Here is a 16,290-nt window from a genome sequence, read left to right as displayed (position 1 = left end):
ACCATACATTTTAGCTATTCATTTTATTTGTTATCATAGCTGTCGATGTGGATGACTGAGCAGTATCAATCTGCAAGCTAACATCATGCAACTTCAACTTCACATCATGTACTTTAAACCCAACGTTACGTGTGTTTGGCATATCATCACAACATCGTGACTTATCATTATACTATCACGACTAAAGCACTTGTCATTGCAAGTCAACATTGCGCAAATTCAACTTTGCATATTGTAATTTAGAGTTAGCATTTTGGTGACTCAATTCAACATCACGCTGTCTTAACTTTACATTTTAAGCTTCAGCATAACGTTTTGTAAATCTCTAATATATGACAGCTGAGGCAAACACATCATGTAGTGTAAAATCGTCAGATTTTGAAACATCATTACGTAATGTTAAGGTGGCTCACCCCAATAAGGACCCCCGGTAGAATTTTTTTATTTTCACATATTTTGTAGATTTTTTTATGCTGAATCCAAAAAAGCAAAGAAAAAAGGGGGTCACCAGGCTCGTTTTCCCCTCAAATGGAAGCGAAATGTGCGATTTTGACCCTATTTCCAAACTTTTACACCCTTTCAACAATAACGACTACATCAAATTCAAAGACTTTTAGAACCATGTCAGTATGATTATTATGTGAAAAAACAATTAAATTTGAAATGTAAACGTTCCCCTTGGTTGTTTTAGACTTAAAAATCTTTTTATTTTCAGATTTATGTCTAAATTTGGCATTTTTTAATTTCAGTTTAAGGCTAAAAATATTGGTTAAATCGATTTTTCGTAAAATTTCCCCGGTAGATTTTTTTTAAAAAACGGATATGTCAAAGCTATGAACTTTTCGAGCATTTTAAGGTAAAATAAAAATGGGGGTCACCAGGCTTTTAAAAAAGTTACGAGCTTTTGTTTAACCCCTCTACCCCATGAGGTCTGATTTCAATGCACTCCATTAATTACTTTATTGTGATTTTTTTTATTAATGTCTTTAAATAAATAATGTTTGTAATTATATCAATGGACGAAAGCTGAATATAAATGTGATGAACATTTTACTGTTTGTTATAAAAAGCGAAATTTTGATTATTTTGTTGAAATACGGTAATTTTGTCTGGCGCGAGTTGCTTCCCTCTAATCTGGCGCCATAATCGGACAACAGAAATTTCAGGGTCGCCATTGCTGAGCAGCATGCTGCACTGATAAATACGACCATGTGCATGAATAACAGACATAGTGGCGAATAGACAACGATGAAGGTAGAGTCATTATATAAGAAAACATAGATTATAATATATTAGACAGCCAAATGTTATCAGTATCACGAAAAATACAAAGTGGGGGGTTATCTCAAAATACTCGATACTGTAGAAAATCACTGCGGCTGAAACCTTGCATGGGCTAAATTTCTGTTCTATGTATAATCGTTATGGCTGGTATCTTATTTATGTGTTTACTTGACCCTTAACCTGTTAACTGGCAAGTTGTGAACATGTATAGCCTGTTTTGAAAAAATATCCGTGTCAAAGAGGAGGGGGATGGTCATTTTGAATCCGGGTCCGTTCGCGCCCAATCACGTTCGCCCCCATGCACGTTCGCCCCCTTTCACTTTCGTACCCTACACGTTCGCACCCAAAGTCCGTTCGCACCCTACACGTTCGCGCCCAATTTTTATTGGTTTTGTGTTTAATAATTTGTAAACGAGTTTTGGTAAGTGTATTGCTATAAATATATATTTTTTCATTGTTTCTAAATAAAGTGAGATTCTGACAAGGTTTTTTTTGTGTCATGGTAAATGGTAAATGTATTGCTATTAACATTTTTTTTTCATTGTTTTTAAATTAAGTGAGATTCTGACGACCAGTATTTTAGTTTTGTGTTGAATAATTTTTAATCATGTTTAGGTAAGTGTATTGCTCTATATATATCTATATATATACAAGTCTAAATTGAAAACAACGTTCAAACCTATGATTGCGTTGGATAAAAACCGCAATTTTTATACGTGTGCATGTAAAACAAATATATATATATATATATATATATAAATTATTTTTTTTCATTGTTTCTAAATAAAGTGAGATTCTGACAACGTTTTTTTTAGGTGTTGATAAAATCTTAATCATGTTTTGGTTAGTGTATTGCTATAAATATTTCTTTTTTATTGTTTCAAAAGGAAATGGGATTCTCACAACGTTTTTTTTTTATATGTTGAATAATTCGTAATCATGTTTTGGATAGTGTATTGCTATAAATATTTTTTTTCATTGTTTATGAATAAAGTGAGATTCTGACACACATGAGATCAAAGGAGCCAAGCTGTTAAAAACAATTATCTTTCATGTTTTTTATTTAAAATCAATCTTCAAAGTTTTACTCATACCAAGCTAAATACATGCAGTATTTACATTTAAAGCAAGTTAAAACAACCATGACAACAATCATGATTTTTAAACACCCAACAATAACATCATATTAGGCTGTGTATAAATACCAATTAGCAGTAATCATACATAATTAACATTTAATAATTATTCATCAAATCAATTTAAAACAATATTTCATTTAAAAATTCCCGAATTTTTATTTATGAAAATAAAAATATTTTATAAAACATCTAAAAATTTATCAGGTTTTTGAATAAAAAAAGGGTGCGAACGTGTAGGGTGCGAACGGACCTAGGGGGCGAACGTGTAGGGTGCGAACGTGTATTGGGCGCGAACGGACCCGATACCGTCATTTTCAGCATCTCATGATCATGATGATCTGCGCTATCGTTAGCGTCAAATAAGTCTTGATTTTATATCGTCATTCGTAAAATCTAATTCGTAGCCACGTTAGGGAGCTACCATTTGATTTCTAGGGGGGGGGGGGGGGGGGCTAGGATGAAAAATGTTGTCCTGCTTTTTTTTTTTTAGTTGTTATCTCTGTCCTGCCTTTTTATTTTTTTTACTCTATTCGGTCCTGCCTTTTTTTTACTAGTTTTTACTGAACTTTTTTTACACAAATTGTCATCCTGCCTTTTTTTTTTACCCGTGTTGCTCATCCTGCCTATTTTTTTTACTCCAAACTCCTGTCCTGCCTATTTTTTCAAATTTCATCCTAGCCCCCCCATAAAAATCAAATGGTAGCTCCCTTAGGGTCAAATGAAGTTAAATATTTATCGTTAGCATCTATAATGACTAGTAAAACAGGTTGGGAACAAACCCTCTACATGGTGTTTATACCTGTATACTGAGAGGAATAATCCTTCTATAGAGGGATATAAAAGAGGGGTATTTTTGTGTAGACTGGATTTAAAGCAAAATAGGGCAGAATGGCATTTTCTAGTTATATTTGCTATAATCTATAGCACTAAATATGCATCAATTATTGCACTTTACTGTATTCTGTATTTCTTTACCAAAAAATGACCTGGGATGCCCAGTTTTCTGCTAAAGTGACAGAACTTGCAATCTATTGTATACCTATCTGAACACCTGATCAACAACAAAAGGGACATGCAGTTGACCTTTAAATTTTATGTTAAATCTAACAATAGAAATTCTGTTCAGTGAGGCATAACTGAGTGGAATTTACCTGATCATCACAGCTTTCAATTATGGTGTACAATAGATTGTATATTCAGTCAGTTTAGCAGTAAACTGGGCATGTGAAATGAAATTAAGTACATCAATTGGTGCATCAAATGTAGCAGGTTACTGCCATAATAAGTAGAAAATGCCATTCTGCCCTATTTTTCTTTAAATCCAGTCTAAACAAAAATTCCCCTCTATAGAAGGATTATTCCTCTATACAGGTTTAAACACCAGTGGCAGATCCAGGGGGGGGCGGGGGGTTCCGGGGGTTGGAACCCCCCCTTTTTTTTTGACAATCAATGCATTTGAATGGGGACATATAGTTGGAACCCCCCCTTTATCCTGGGTTAGGAAACCCCCCCCTTTTATAAATGGCTGGATCCACCCCTGAAAACCATATAGAGGGTTTGGTCCCAACCTGTAAAATGGGGTACCCCATAACTTCCCTAGGACAGGGGTTCATGATTACCACTCCCTATCCCCAACTCCCATTTCTCTTCCCTTTTACTCTAAAATTTTCTCCCCTAACTTCTACTTCCATCCCCCTTGCTCCCAGACAAAAAAATTGCAAAATATATTTCCCAGATTATTCATCCCCCCCTCTTTTCAAATTCTTGTCCTTTCACCCAAAATCATGTTCGCTCCAATTCACGTTCATCCCTTTTACATTCCCACCCTGAGTCTGTTTGTATTCTTCCTTTTATCTAAATCATGCTTTTGTTAGTATAGTTCTATAACAATAAAATAAAGATATATTAAGTTTATTTTTATTGTTTAAAAATAAAGTGACTCACACAAGATCTAAGGTTTTTTTTCTATTTATAATCTTCATAAGATTTACTTCTACCATATTGGTTACTTTTATTTTCACTCCGACCAGGCTAATTAACGGTAATGGACCTGCACATGATACCCTCTTTTCTCGCTTCCTGATCCCTCATTCCCATGTTCCCTTATCCCTGTCCACCCGCTCAAGTAATCCTATAATATATGAACTCAGGGGCATTATTTTCTATTTCTGTTTTCTTTTTACTGATTTTGCTATTTTTCTTCTTTTTTTTTTTATTGTCAACATGGTCAATGTGCCTCCAAAAAAAAAAATTAAAATATCAGCATGAAAACGTTAAATAGTGAATATATAATGCGAAGGCATATATTAAAGGACTACCCGCTCAAGGGGTTCGATTGTTTCATTTGTTTTCTTGAGAATATATAAATGGCCTGATTTGTAAATTATAACCACTACAGTACGAGGCAATACATTTTATTGATGGATTCGTCTTGATCACAATTTGTTTACAATTAAACACCCCCCCCCCCCCCCCACCTGTCTCTCTTTTGTATAAACAATTTCATAACGTCAAGTATCAGGTTTAAACATACACGTAGGGCTTATCTTGTTTACCAAATAACACATACATTTGAGTTGAAAAATTCATTATTGTTTTGTGCTTAGTATTTTTAAACACAAAATTTGTTTATCCCATATTCCAAACAGGTTACAAGACACCTCAGCATAATTTGGTTGACGAGGAGTACAAATGTAGCTCAGCTGCATTTTAGAATTTTTAGGCATAGAAATAACTTGTCCCTGGCATCGAAACAGCATGCCCTGAGAAGTCTGTATTCAACATATATATAAAAACAAAATCACTATTTACACTTGCTGTGCATGTAATTTTATTTTGTTTGCTCATTATTGTTGCCACAAATTCTTCATTTTTTTACGCCGTAGTGGAGTGGGCATTAAGTTTTACCCTTGTCTGTCTGTACGTATGTCCCAAAATTGGTGTCCGTTCTCTAACTTCAGTTTGCCTCAACCAAATGTTATGAAACTTATACACAATGCTTATTACCAACAAACACAGATCAAGTTTGAATTTTTTTTGGTGGTGTCACTTTTACTGTTCTAGAGTTATGCCCCTTTACAAATGGAAAAATTGCTGAATTTTTTGTTTCTGTTCTCTAACTTTAGTTTGCCTCATCCAAATGTTATGAAACTTATACACATTACTTATTACAACAAAATTCAGATCAAGTAAAACTTTGGGTAGTGTCACTCTTACCGTTCTTTAGTTATGTTCCTTTATAACTTTATATGCAAGTGGGGGCATCATCTGTGTCCCATGGACACATTCCCCATTTATTTAAAATATGAACTACATTATGCTTTTAAATGTCAATCATGGTTGATTTTCTGACAGAATTACTCTGACATTTAATTTCAGGCTTCAAGTACATGTAAGCTGAAGGAGTGATTTGTTGTGAAAGATCCTGGAATGTTCAACTTTACTTGGAAACTATTGGCAAAGAACTGACAGAATTTACACGAGAAGCCAGTATCATCTTGTCTTGCAATTGGGAACTATATGTAAAGTGCAGAAACTTAAGAACAACATTAGAAGCCAAGATCAACAATACTTAGAACTACATGTATAATCAAAGTACTGTCAGAATCCATATGAGAGAACCCAAGATCATCTACACTTGGTGTCTATATGCAAAGTGTTGTCAGAATCCACTTAAGAAGCCAAGATCAACTATAATTTGGAACTATATGCTTTAGTGCTGTCAAAATCCATAAAAAAAAAATCCAAGATCAAAAGGACCTACTTTACCTACCTGTCCCAATGATGAATACAGATTATTGAGTCTTATAAAAAACACTGATGAAGAATATTGATATAAAAATAATGAAAATATAGAGCTGATCAGCTAATGATTGTACATGTACATGATGTATACATGTCAACAATTACTAGTATATTGAAATTTACAATGCTAATAAATGTTTTATAAATTTGATCTCATAGACATTTTAGGAATAAAATTCAAAAATGTTTCAAAAAATGAATTTTAATAGAGCTTTTTTTGCTGCCTGTAGTGAATTTTGCTGCAAACACAATTCATGATATGCAAACTGCAATATATGCAGTTGTCTTTATTACAGAAGGTAGCTATGAGATTTGGAAATTTTGGAAATCATAATACCAAGTGGCAGTTGTGGTAAATGCACATGCCTTTGCCTCATCTTTTACCTCACCAAACCCTGACCTAAATGGCCACTTGAATTATTTTACATCATTTGGCATTTGTTTTCCATCCATATGCTATTCAGTTTCTATTTCAAAAGTTATATTTTCTGGATAAAAGGAGAAATAAAATACAGTTTTGTTCAATGAGACAGCAACCAAACAAAACAACCAAAAGAATTATATATTGTCTGGGAAAACTTGTGTCTCACTATTAACTGACAACATTTTTACCTACTGTAAATTCAGAAATTATTGCATGCATTTATTATTGCGATTTTTGACGAATGGACTAAATTGCGAGTTTAATTATTGCGATTACAAAAAAAATCTGCATAAAGATCTATAATTCAGTTATCAGAATGCAAGTTCTTATTATAATTTTTGCGATATTCACCCTGTATCATTATTTGCACTAATAATAACCTCACAATAATTTCTAAATTTATAGTATCACAATAATCCAGATTAATTTTGTTTTGTAAATTTAGATATGCATTCAAATTAATACAGATTGCTACAAAGATCTCAAGCACATTTCATGGATACATTTAATAATCATACCATACACCAAATATAATAACCCATTGATTACACAATGTAGCATGTTAAAAGAGGACTTACCATTGAACAATGAACCATGCAAATGTGGTCAATGACAATTGCCAGACAGACATGTACTCCTTACATTTGTGAATCATTGCATACATATAGTTTATCTACTACATGTACTTTTAGCTATTGACCAATTTTCTTTCATCTACATGATCAAAGGTTGAAAACTGCAAATTATTGAAATGTCCGGTTTATTTTCTGCGTAAAACAAAAAATGTGTTGCTCGAGTTCCGTTAGTCTTTTATAATAACTCATTCTTAATCAATTATTTAAGTTTTTACGCTGATATTTCCTCTTTCTTTTTTTAATGCGAACTCTGTTGGCATATTGATAGATACAACAGAAAATAGAAAATTAACAAATAGCAAAATAAGTAAAAGGAAAATATTATAAATAGAAAACATTGGCCCCGAGGTCTCATGTTATAGTACTAGAGTTCCAAATTTCATAGAATCATGATACGAGAAAATTTGTTAGATATTTTCGTGCCCATTATTTGATAAAGTATATAAATCTTTAAATAAAAATGTTATGTGTGACTGTCAAGTATTTAGTCTTTGTTTGAAAATTGTAATGTCCAAAAAAAAATTTGGAAAATAAAAAATACTTAACTATTATCAAAATTTTGCAGTGTTAAAATATTTCCCATACTCCGGAATTGTTATGTTCAAAAATTTTTGGCAAATAAAAAATACGTAACTATATATATTATCAAAATTTTGCAGTGGGAAAATATTTCACATACTCCGGAATAAGATCCCAGCAATACTTGGAAATGAAGATATTTCAAGTAAAAAATAGATTTATGACAGTAACAAAATGTTAAAAAACGCCAAACGGATAAAACGGTTAAAAACTCATTAGAGCTTATGTTGACTCTGTTTGTACACTTTGCCGACTCTAAATAAAGCTTATTTATTATTTTTTTATTTATTTATTATTTATAGCGTGCAGATGAACCCCGATGCCGTTATACTATAGCATATACTATATGGGTTTAACTTGTTTTTGAAAGCCGAAAGGTGACATGCAGTTTACATCGCTATCCTTTGTTTACGGTTAAACATTGCGTCATTGGCAAAATATTTTCATATATATACTAATACATCTAAAAGACATCTTTTGATATATTCAACCAGTATTTAAATGAAAATAGGGTGCGAACGGATCCAAGGGGCGAACGTGTAGGGTGAGAATGTGTTTTTGGAGCGAACGCACCAGATACCGTCGTACAAGTCAATATTTATTTTTCTTTTTTTAAATGTTATGCTTTAATATATCATGTATAATTCTGTCCATTTTATGTGAAAAATGAACAAACCACTCTGTAGTCCTGACCGTACGTATTTCCTGTTTTGTGGCTTTTGTAGAACGCTTTGCATGGTTTGTTGACATCGGGAATGGGTTCTTTCATACACGCCCGCGTTCCAATGTCGTCAAAACTATTTTTGAGAAAACCCCTCAAGGCGACCGTTTCCAAGGCGCTCGTCGTTAGTAACATGCGTTAAAATATGCGCACTGTTAAAGGGCCGAGCCACCTTAAAACCATATAAAGAATATGCAAATCATCAATACAAAATAACAAAACCACATCATGTAATGAGACAGCTACATATTTTAAGTCAATTCACATCAAGTAATGTTAAAACCACATTGACTAATGACACAACCACATTAAATAATGGTGAAACCACATTAAATAATGGTAAAACCACATTGAGTAATGACAAAACTATATCAAATCAATACGAAACCATATCGTGTTATATCGAAATATCATTAAGTAATGCCTATTCCATATTGAGCTATATCAAAACATCATTACGTAATGGCAAAACCATATTAAGTAAAGACAAAATATCATCAAGTAATAATAAAACAACATAAAGTAATATCAGAGTTCCACATAAGACAGCTGTGGCGTTCCATAGATGAACCTGTTACCATGATTGAACGTACATGGCTAAACAATCTCCATGGAATGAGATGTGCCAATGCTAATACAACTGCATACCAAATACCATTGACTTATTATAAGTCGTTCCCTTTAAACAAACCTAAACACAAACATTAACTTGTAAACTATGTAAAAGTTTCAAAGTCAAAGAACCATGATCAGGGGTGGGGCTATATAATCTCCATGGAAACAATACTTGCAAATGCCAATAAATTTGCATACCAAATAGCATTGACTAAACATTAGCAGTTCATCTTAAACTGATCTAAACACAAGCTAATACATGTAAACTAAGCAAAAGTTTCAAAGTAAATAGACCATGACTGAGGGGGCGGGGCCAAATATTCTCCATGGAAATGAGATGTGCTAATGCTTATACAACTGAACACCAATTAACATTGGCCTACCACTAATGGTTCCCCTTGAACTGACCTAATCACAAACTAATACATGTTAACTTGGCAAAATTTTCAAAGTCTATAGACCATGACTAAGGGGGCGGAGCCAAATAATCTCCATGGAAATGAGATATGCCAATGCTTATACAACTGCATACCAAATATCATTGACCTACCACTAGTGGTTCCCCATAAATTGACTTAATCACAAACTAATATATGTAAACTATAAAAAGTTCAAAGTCAATAGACCTTGACTGAGGGGGCGGGGCCAAATAATCTCTATGGTAATGAGATGTGCCAATGCTAATACAACTGCATACCAAATATGATTGACCTACCACTAGTGGTTCACCATGAACTAGACCTAATCACAAACTAATACATTGTTGACGCTGCTGCCGCCATCACCGTCGCCGCTGCCGGAAACAGCATACCTATGTCTCGCTTTTTGACTCTGTCAAGGCGAGACAAAAACTTAACGTTGAAATGAGGTCAGGGTCAGATGATACCTGCCATACAGACATGTTCACCTTACAATTATTCCATACACCAAATATAGCTGACCTATTGTTATTAGTATTTGAAAAAATGACCAAAACACAAAAATTTAACATTGACCATTGAACCATAAAAATGAGGTCAAGGTCAGATGATACCTTCCGGACAGACATGTATACCCTACAATCATTTCATACACCAAATATAGTTGACTATTGCTTATAGTACTTGAAAAACAGACAAAAACACAAAAACTAAACATTGACCAATGAATCATGAAAATGAGGTCAAGGTCAGATGATACGTACAAAACAGACTTGTACACCTTATAATCATTCCATACACCAAATATAGTTGACCTATTGCTTATAGTAAATGAAAAACAGACCAAAACACAAAAAACTTAACATTGATTAATGAACCATGAAAATGAGGTCAAGGTTGGTTGAAACCTGCCAGACTGACATGTACCCATAACAATCATTCCATACACCAAATATAGTTGACCTACTGCTTATAATATTTGAGAAACAGACCTCATCACGTAACTTTAACCTTGATCACTGATCCATTAAATGATGTCGAGGTCAGGTGAACTCTGTCTGATGGACATGTAGATGTTGCAAGGAACCCATATACTAAATATAGTTATCCTATTACTCATAATAAGTGAGAAATTCACATAACAAAAAAACTCAATTTTTTTTTCAAGCAGTCGTTGAACCATGAAAATGAGGTCAAGGACAATGGACATATGATTGACAGAAACTTTGTAACATAAGGTATATGCATACAAGATAAGAAGCATCCAGGTCTACAACCTTCTGAAATATAAAGCATTATACAAATAGTTTACGCTGCCGCCGCATAGTAATACCTATGTCTCGCATACTGCGACTTTCGTTGTTATCGAGACAAAAACGAAAAAAAAAGTACTTGAAAATTTTAATCTAGTAACTGTCTCTAAGTTTTGATCATAAAGAAACTTCTGTCCAAATCTTCAACAGACCAAGTCAGATCATTTGCAGAAATTGTTAGGGAGAGGGGTATTTGGACTTATCGCTACATGACAGTTGCATAATGTAACAAGAAATGATTGTAACAGGATGCTGTTACGAAGTCTCCCAAACGAAGCTCCCATAATTCGTAATTCCCAGGGTCGCCTGACATTGGGCAACGTCCAGTGAAAATTGGTTCGGTCCAGTAAAGTTATATGCATTAGTGATGCCTGGGGACTAACCTTGTATATCATTCAAATCATCTTGGCATGACAAACCAGAATATATATGGTTTAGGGGTGGGGATCTCAACCATTTACAAGATACTAGAACATTGGGGGTGGGGAGGAACCCCTGGGGACTGGCCCTATATGTCATTCAAATGTTCATTACATGACGAACAGGAATATATATGGTTTAGGGGTGGGGATCTCAACCATTTACAAGATATTAGAACTTTCTCAAATGGCAGGGGGTCGGGATGACCCCTGGGGACTAACCCTGTTTATCATTCAAACCATCTTCGCATGACAAACCAGAATATATATGGTTTAAGGGTGGGGATCTTGACCACTTAGAAGATATTACAACTTTCTTAAATGGCAGGGGGTGGGGGTGACCCCTGGGGACTAACCCTGTATTTCATTTGATGTGCTTTATCATGGCAAACCAGAATATATATGGTTTAGGGGTGAGGAATTCGACCATTTACAAGATATTAGAACTTTCTCAAATGGCAGGGGGTCGGGATGACCCCTGGGGACTAACCCTGTAAATCATTCAAACCATCTTAGCATGACAAACCAGAATATATATGGTTTAGGGGTGGGGATCTTGACCACTTACAAGATATTAGAACTTTCTTAAATGGCAGGGGGTGGGGTGACCCCCGGGGACTGACCCTGTATTTCATTTAATGGGCTTTATCATTTAGAACATTTTCAATTAAAAAGATTGTGTCTATCACAAACAGTTTTCAATTTATAATCATTTGAAAATTTTAAAAAATAAAAGCCCATAGGGTTCTATAGTAAAACCCTCTTTTCTTTTTGCCCCTCAAAGTACCCCTTTATAAACCCCATTGCACAAACAAAACCCTGATTGCACCACTAGACATGTTAGTCTAACATATTGTGAAACCCTAAGTTAATCTGACAAGCGGTTTTGGAGAACGGGTGCGGACAAGTTCAAATTTAAAAGCGGCGGAAGAAGAAGAAGAAGAAGAATAATAATAATAACAAGAAATGATTGTAACAGGATGCTGTTACGAAGTCTCCCAAACGAAGCTCCCATAATTCGAAATTCCCAGTGTCGCCTGACATTGGACAAAGTCCAGTGAAAATTGGTTTGGTCCAGTAAAGTATATGCATTAGTGATGCCTGGGGACTAACCCTGTATATCATTCAAATCATCTTGGCATGACAAACCAGAATATATATGGTTTAGGGGTGGGGATCTTGACCATTTACAAGATACTAGAACATTGGGGGTGGGGGAACCCCTGGGGACTGACCCATTACATCATTCAAATGTTCGAGACATGACGAACAGGAATATATATGGTTAAGGTGTGGGGATCTCGACCATTTACAAGATATTAGAACATTGGGGGTGGGGGGAACCCCTCGGGACTGACCTTATACGTCATTCAAATGTTTAAGACATGATGAACAGGAATATATATGGTTTAGGGGTGGAGATCTTGACCACTTACAAGATATTAGAACTTTCTTAAATGGCAGGGGGTGGGGGTGACCCCTGGGGACTAACCCTGTATTTCATTTGATGTGCTTTATCATGACAAACCAGAATATATATGGTTTAGGGGTGGGGATCTCGACCATTTACAAGATATTAGAACTTTCTCAAATGGCAGGGGGTGGGGATGACCCCTGGGGACTAACCCTGTATATCATTCAAACCATCTTAGCATGACAAACCAGAATATATATGGTTTAGGGGTGGGGATCTCGACCATTTACAAGATATTAGAACTTTCTCAAATGGCAGGGGGTGGGGATGACCCCTGGGGACTAACCCTGTATATCATTCAAACCATCATAGCATGACAAACCAGAATATATATGGTTTAGGGGTGGGGATCTTGACCACTTACAAGATATTAGAACTTTCTAAAATGGCAGGGGGTGGGGGTAACCCCTGGGGACTAACCCTGTATTTCATTTGATGTGCTTTATCATGAAAAACCAGAATATATATGGTTTAGGGGTGGGGATCTCGACCATTTACAAGATATTAGATATTTCTCAAATGGCAGGGGGTCGGGATGACCCCTGAGGACTAACCCTGTATATCATTCAAACCATCTTAGCATGACAAACCAGAATATATATGGTTTAGGGGTGGGGATCTCGACCATTTACAAGATATTAGAAATTTCTCAAATGGCAGGGGGTACGGGATGACCCCTGGGGACTAACCCTGTATATCATTCAAACCATCATAGCATGACAAACCAGAATATATATGGTTAGGGGTGGGGATTTTGACCACTTACAAGATATTAGAACTTTCTTAAATGGCAGGGGGTGGGGGTAACCCCTGGGGACTAACCCTGTATTTCATTTGATGTGCTTTATCATGACAAACCAGAATATATATGGTTTAGGGGTGGGGATCTCGACCATTTACAAGATATTAGAACTTTCTCAAATGGCAGGGGGTGGGGATGACCCCTGGGGACTAACCCTGTATATCATTCAAACCATCATAGCATGACAAACCAGAATATATATGGTTTAGGGGTGGGGATCATGACCACTTACAAGATATTAGAACTTTCTTAAATGGCAGGGGGTGTGGGTAACCCCTGGGAACTAACCCTGTATTTCATTTGATGTGCTTTATCATGACAAACCAGAATATATATGGTTTAGGGGTGGGGATCTCAACCATTTAAAAGATATTAGAAATTTCTCAAATGGCAGGGGGTACGGGATGACCCCTGGGGACTAACCCTGTATATCATTCAAACCATCATAGCATGACAAACCAGAATATATATGGTTAGGGGTGGGGATTTTGACCACTTACAAGATATTAGAACTTTCTTAAATGGCAGGGGGTGGGGGTAACCCCTGGGGACTAACCCTGTATATCATTCAAACCATCTTAGCATGACAAACCAGAATATATATGGTTTAGGGGTGGGGATCTCGACCATTTACAAGATATTAGAACTTTCTCAAATGGCAGGGGGTGGGGATGACCCCTGGGGACTAACCCTGTATATCATTCAAACCATCATAGCATGACAAACCAGAATATATATGGTTTAGGGGTGGGGATCTTGACCACTTACAAGATATTAGAACTTTCTAAAATGGCAGGGGGTGGGGGTAACCCCTGGGGACTAACCCTGTATTTCATTTGATGTGCTTTATCATGAAAAACCAGAATATATATGGTTTAGGGGTGGGGATCTCGACCATTTACAAGATATTAGAAATTTCTCAAATGGCAGGGGGTACGGGATGACCCCTGGGGACTAACCCTGTATATCATTCAAACCATCATAGCATGACAAACCAGAATATATATGGTTAGGGGTGGGGATTTTGACCACTTACAAGATATTAGAACTTTCTTAAATGGCAGGGGGTGGGGGTAACCCCTGGGGACTAACCCTGTATTTCATTTGATGTGCTTTATCATGACAAACCAGAATATATATGGTTTAGGGGTGGGGATCTCGACCATTTACAAGATATTAGAACTTTCTCAAATGGCAGGGGGTGGGGATGACCCCTGGGGACTAACCCTGTATATCATTCAAACCATCATAGCATGACAAACCAGAATATATATGGTTTAGGGGTGGGGATCTTGACCACTTACAAGATATTAGAACTTTCTTAAATGGCAGGGGGTGTGGGTAACCCCTGGGAACTAACCCTGTATTTCATTTGATGTGCTTTATCATGACAAACCAGAATATATATGGTTTAGGGGTGGGGATCTCAACCATTTAAAAGATATTCGAACTTTCTTAAATGGCAGGGGGTGGGGGTAACCCCTGGGGACTAACCCTGTATTTCATTTAATGTGCTTTATCATTTAGAACATTTTCAATTAAAAAGATTGTGTCTATCACAAACTGTTTTCAATTTATAATCATTTGAAAATTAAAAAAAATATAATCCCATAGGGTTCTATAGTAAAACCCTCCTTTCTTTTTGCCCCTCAAAGTACCCCTTTATAAACCCCAATGCACAAACAAAACCCTGATTGCACCACTAGACATGTTAGTCTAGCATATTGTGAAACCCTAAGTTAATCTGACAAGCGGTTTTGGAGAACAGGTGCGGACAAGTTCAAATTTAAAAGCGGCGGAAGAAGAAGAAGAATAATAATAATAATAAGAACTGAGCAAAACCAATAAGTCTTCCCAAACTTCGTTTGGGAGACTTAATAAGAACTGAGCAAAAACAATAATAATAATAATGTCACTGTACCATATCAAGATCAAGAACATATATATGAGGTAAAAGTCATATGACAATAAGTAGATAGATACATACATATTCCATACCAAACACAATCCTTCTATTCTCTGGATTTCCTTTTATCTATATATCAAAATCGACCCATCAGGCATAGTTACTGAGAAAAAGGCTTATTCCAGAAAACTTAACTTGACTATTAAAGCATAAAAAAAAGTTAGGGTAAAGCCAAAATTCCTTAGAGGCCTAAACTAAATGCTGCAAGTTTAACTATGCTTGGGTAAAAGTCTATTAATAAACTGCTTATATAAAAAAACAATTACAGTCTCAGGGATACAGTTCCAACTAAGATTTATCAGCCTTTTAAAAGTTATATTCACTTCAGGTTGCCATTAGTTAATACAACTTAACTTTTACCTATTAATATTTCTTAGTAGGAACCTATGCCAAGGTCAAAAACTAAGTCACATGATATTATTAATATTAACCTGTCTCATACTGTAAGGGAAAGAATAAACCACATGATATTTGACTTCCTTCATTAACGAGACTGTATCTTCATGTTCCAATTCTGTTTCTTCACAAAAACCAGCAATAAAGTCACTGGATAGATACACATCTGAAATAAACAAAAACAAAAAATAATTCTTTAGATTCACAGGAGAAGGGTTGAAAAGTTGTTGTAGATTATCCCTATACCACTGGTGTTTGATAAAGGGTAGATGAAGATAAAGATTTACTATCCATACATCA

The 16,290-nt window shown here is 35.5% G+C and overlaps 1 protein-coding gene and 1 long non-coding RNA gene across 4 annotated transcripts in view; one reads left to right on the top strand and one right to left on the bottom strand.

The window, feature by feature from the left end:
* Positions 1–16,290, bottom strand: part of LOC127725697 (mitochondrial tRNA methylthiotransferase CDK5RAP1-like) — an 88,896-nt gene that overhangs the window by 16,399 nt on the left and 56,207 nt on the right. For all 3 annotated transcript variants that reach the window (XM_052232864.1, XM_052232866.1, XM_052232865.1), the window contains exon 9: positions 16,026–16,156. In XM_052232864.1, coding sequence (XP_052088824.1) covers positions 16,026–16,156 — 131 coding nt within the window. The remainder of the gene's footprint in view (positions 1–16,025; positions 16,157–16,290) is intronic.
* On the top strand, positions 405–6,378 carry LOC127725709 (uncharacterized). Its single transcript, XR_007993115.1, has 2 exons — positions 405–1,254; positions 5,802–6,378. It is a non-coding gene; the product is annotated as an uncharacterized LOC127725709 (long non-coding RNA).

This window comes from Mytilus californianus, unplaced genomic scaffold (genome assembly GCF_021869535.1).
Source record: "Mytilus californianus isolate M0D057914Y unplaced genomic scaffold, xbMytCali1.0.p SCAF_15, whole genome shotgun sequence".
NCBI classification, from domain to species: domain Eukaryota; kingdom Metazoa; phylum Mollusca; class Bivalvia; order Mytilida; family Mytilidae; genus Mytilus; species Mytilus californianus.
Note: the sequence above shows the minus strand (reverse complement) of the source record. Positions and strands in the feature narration are given on the sequence as shown.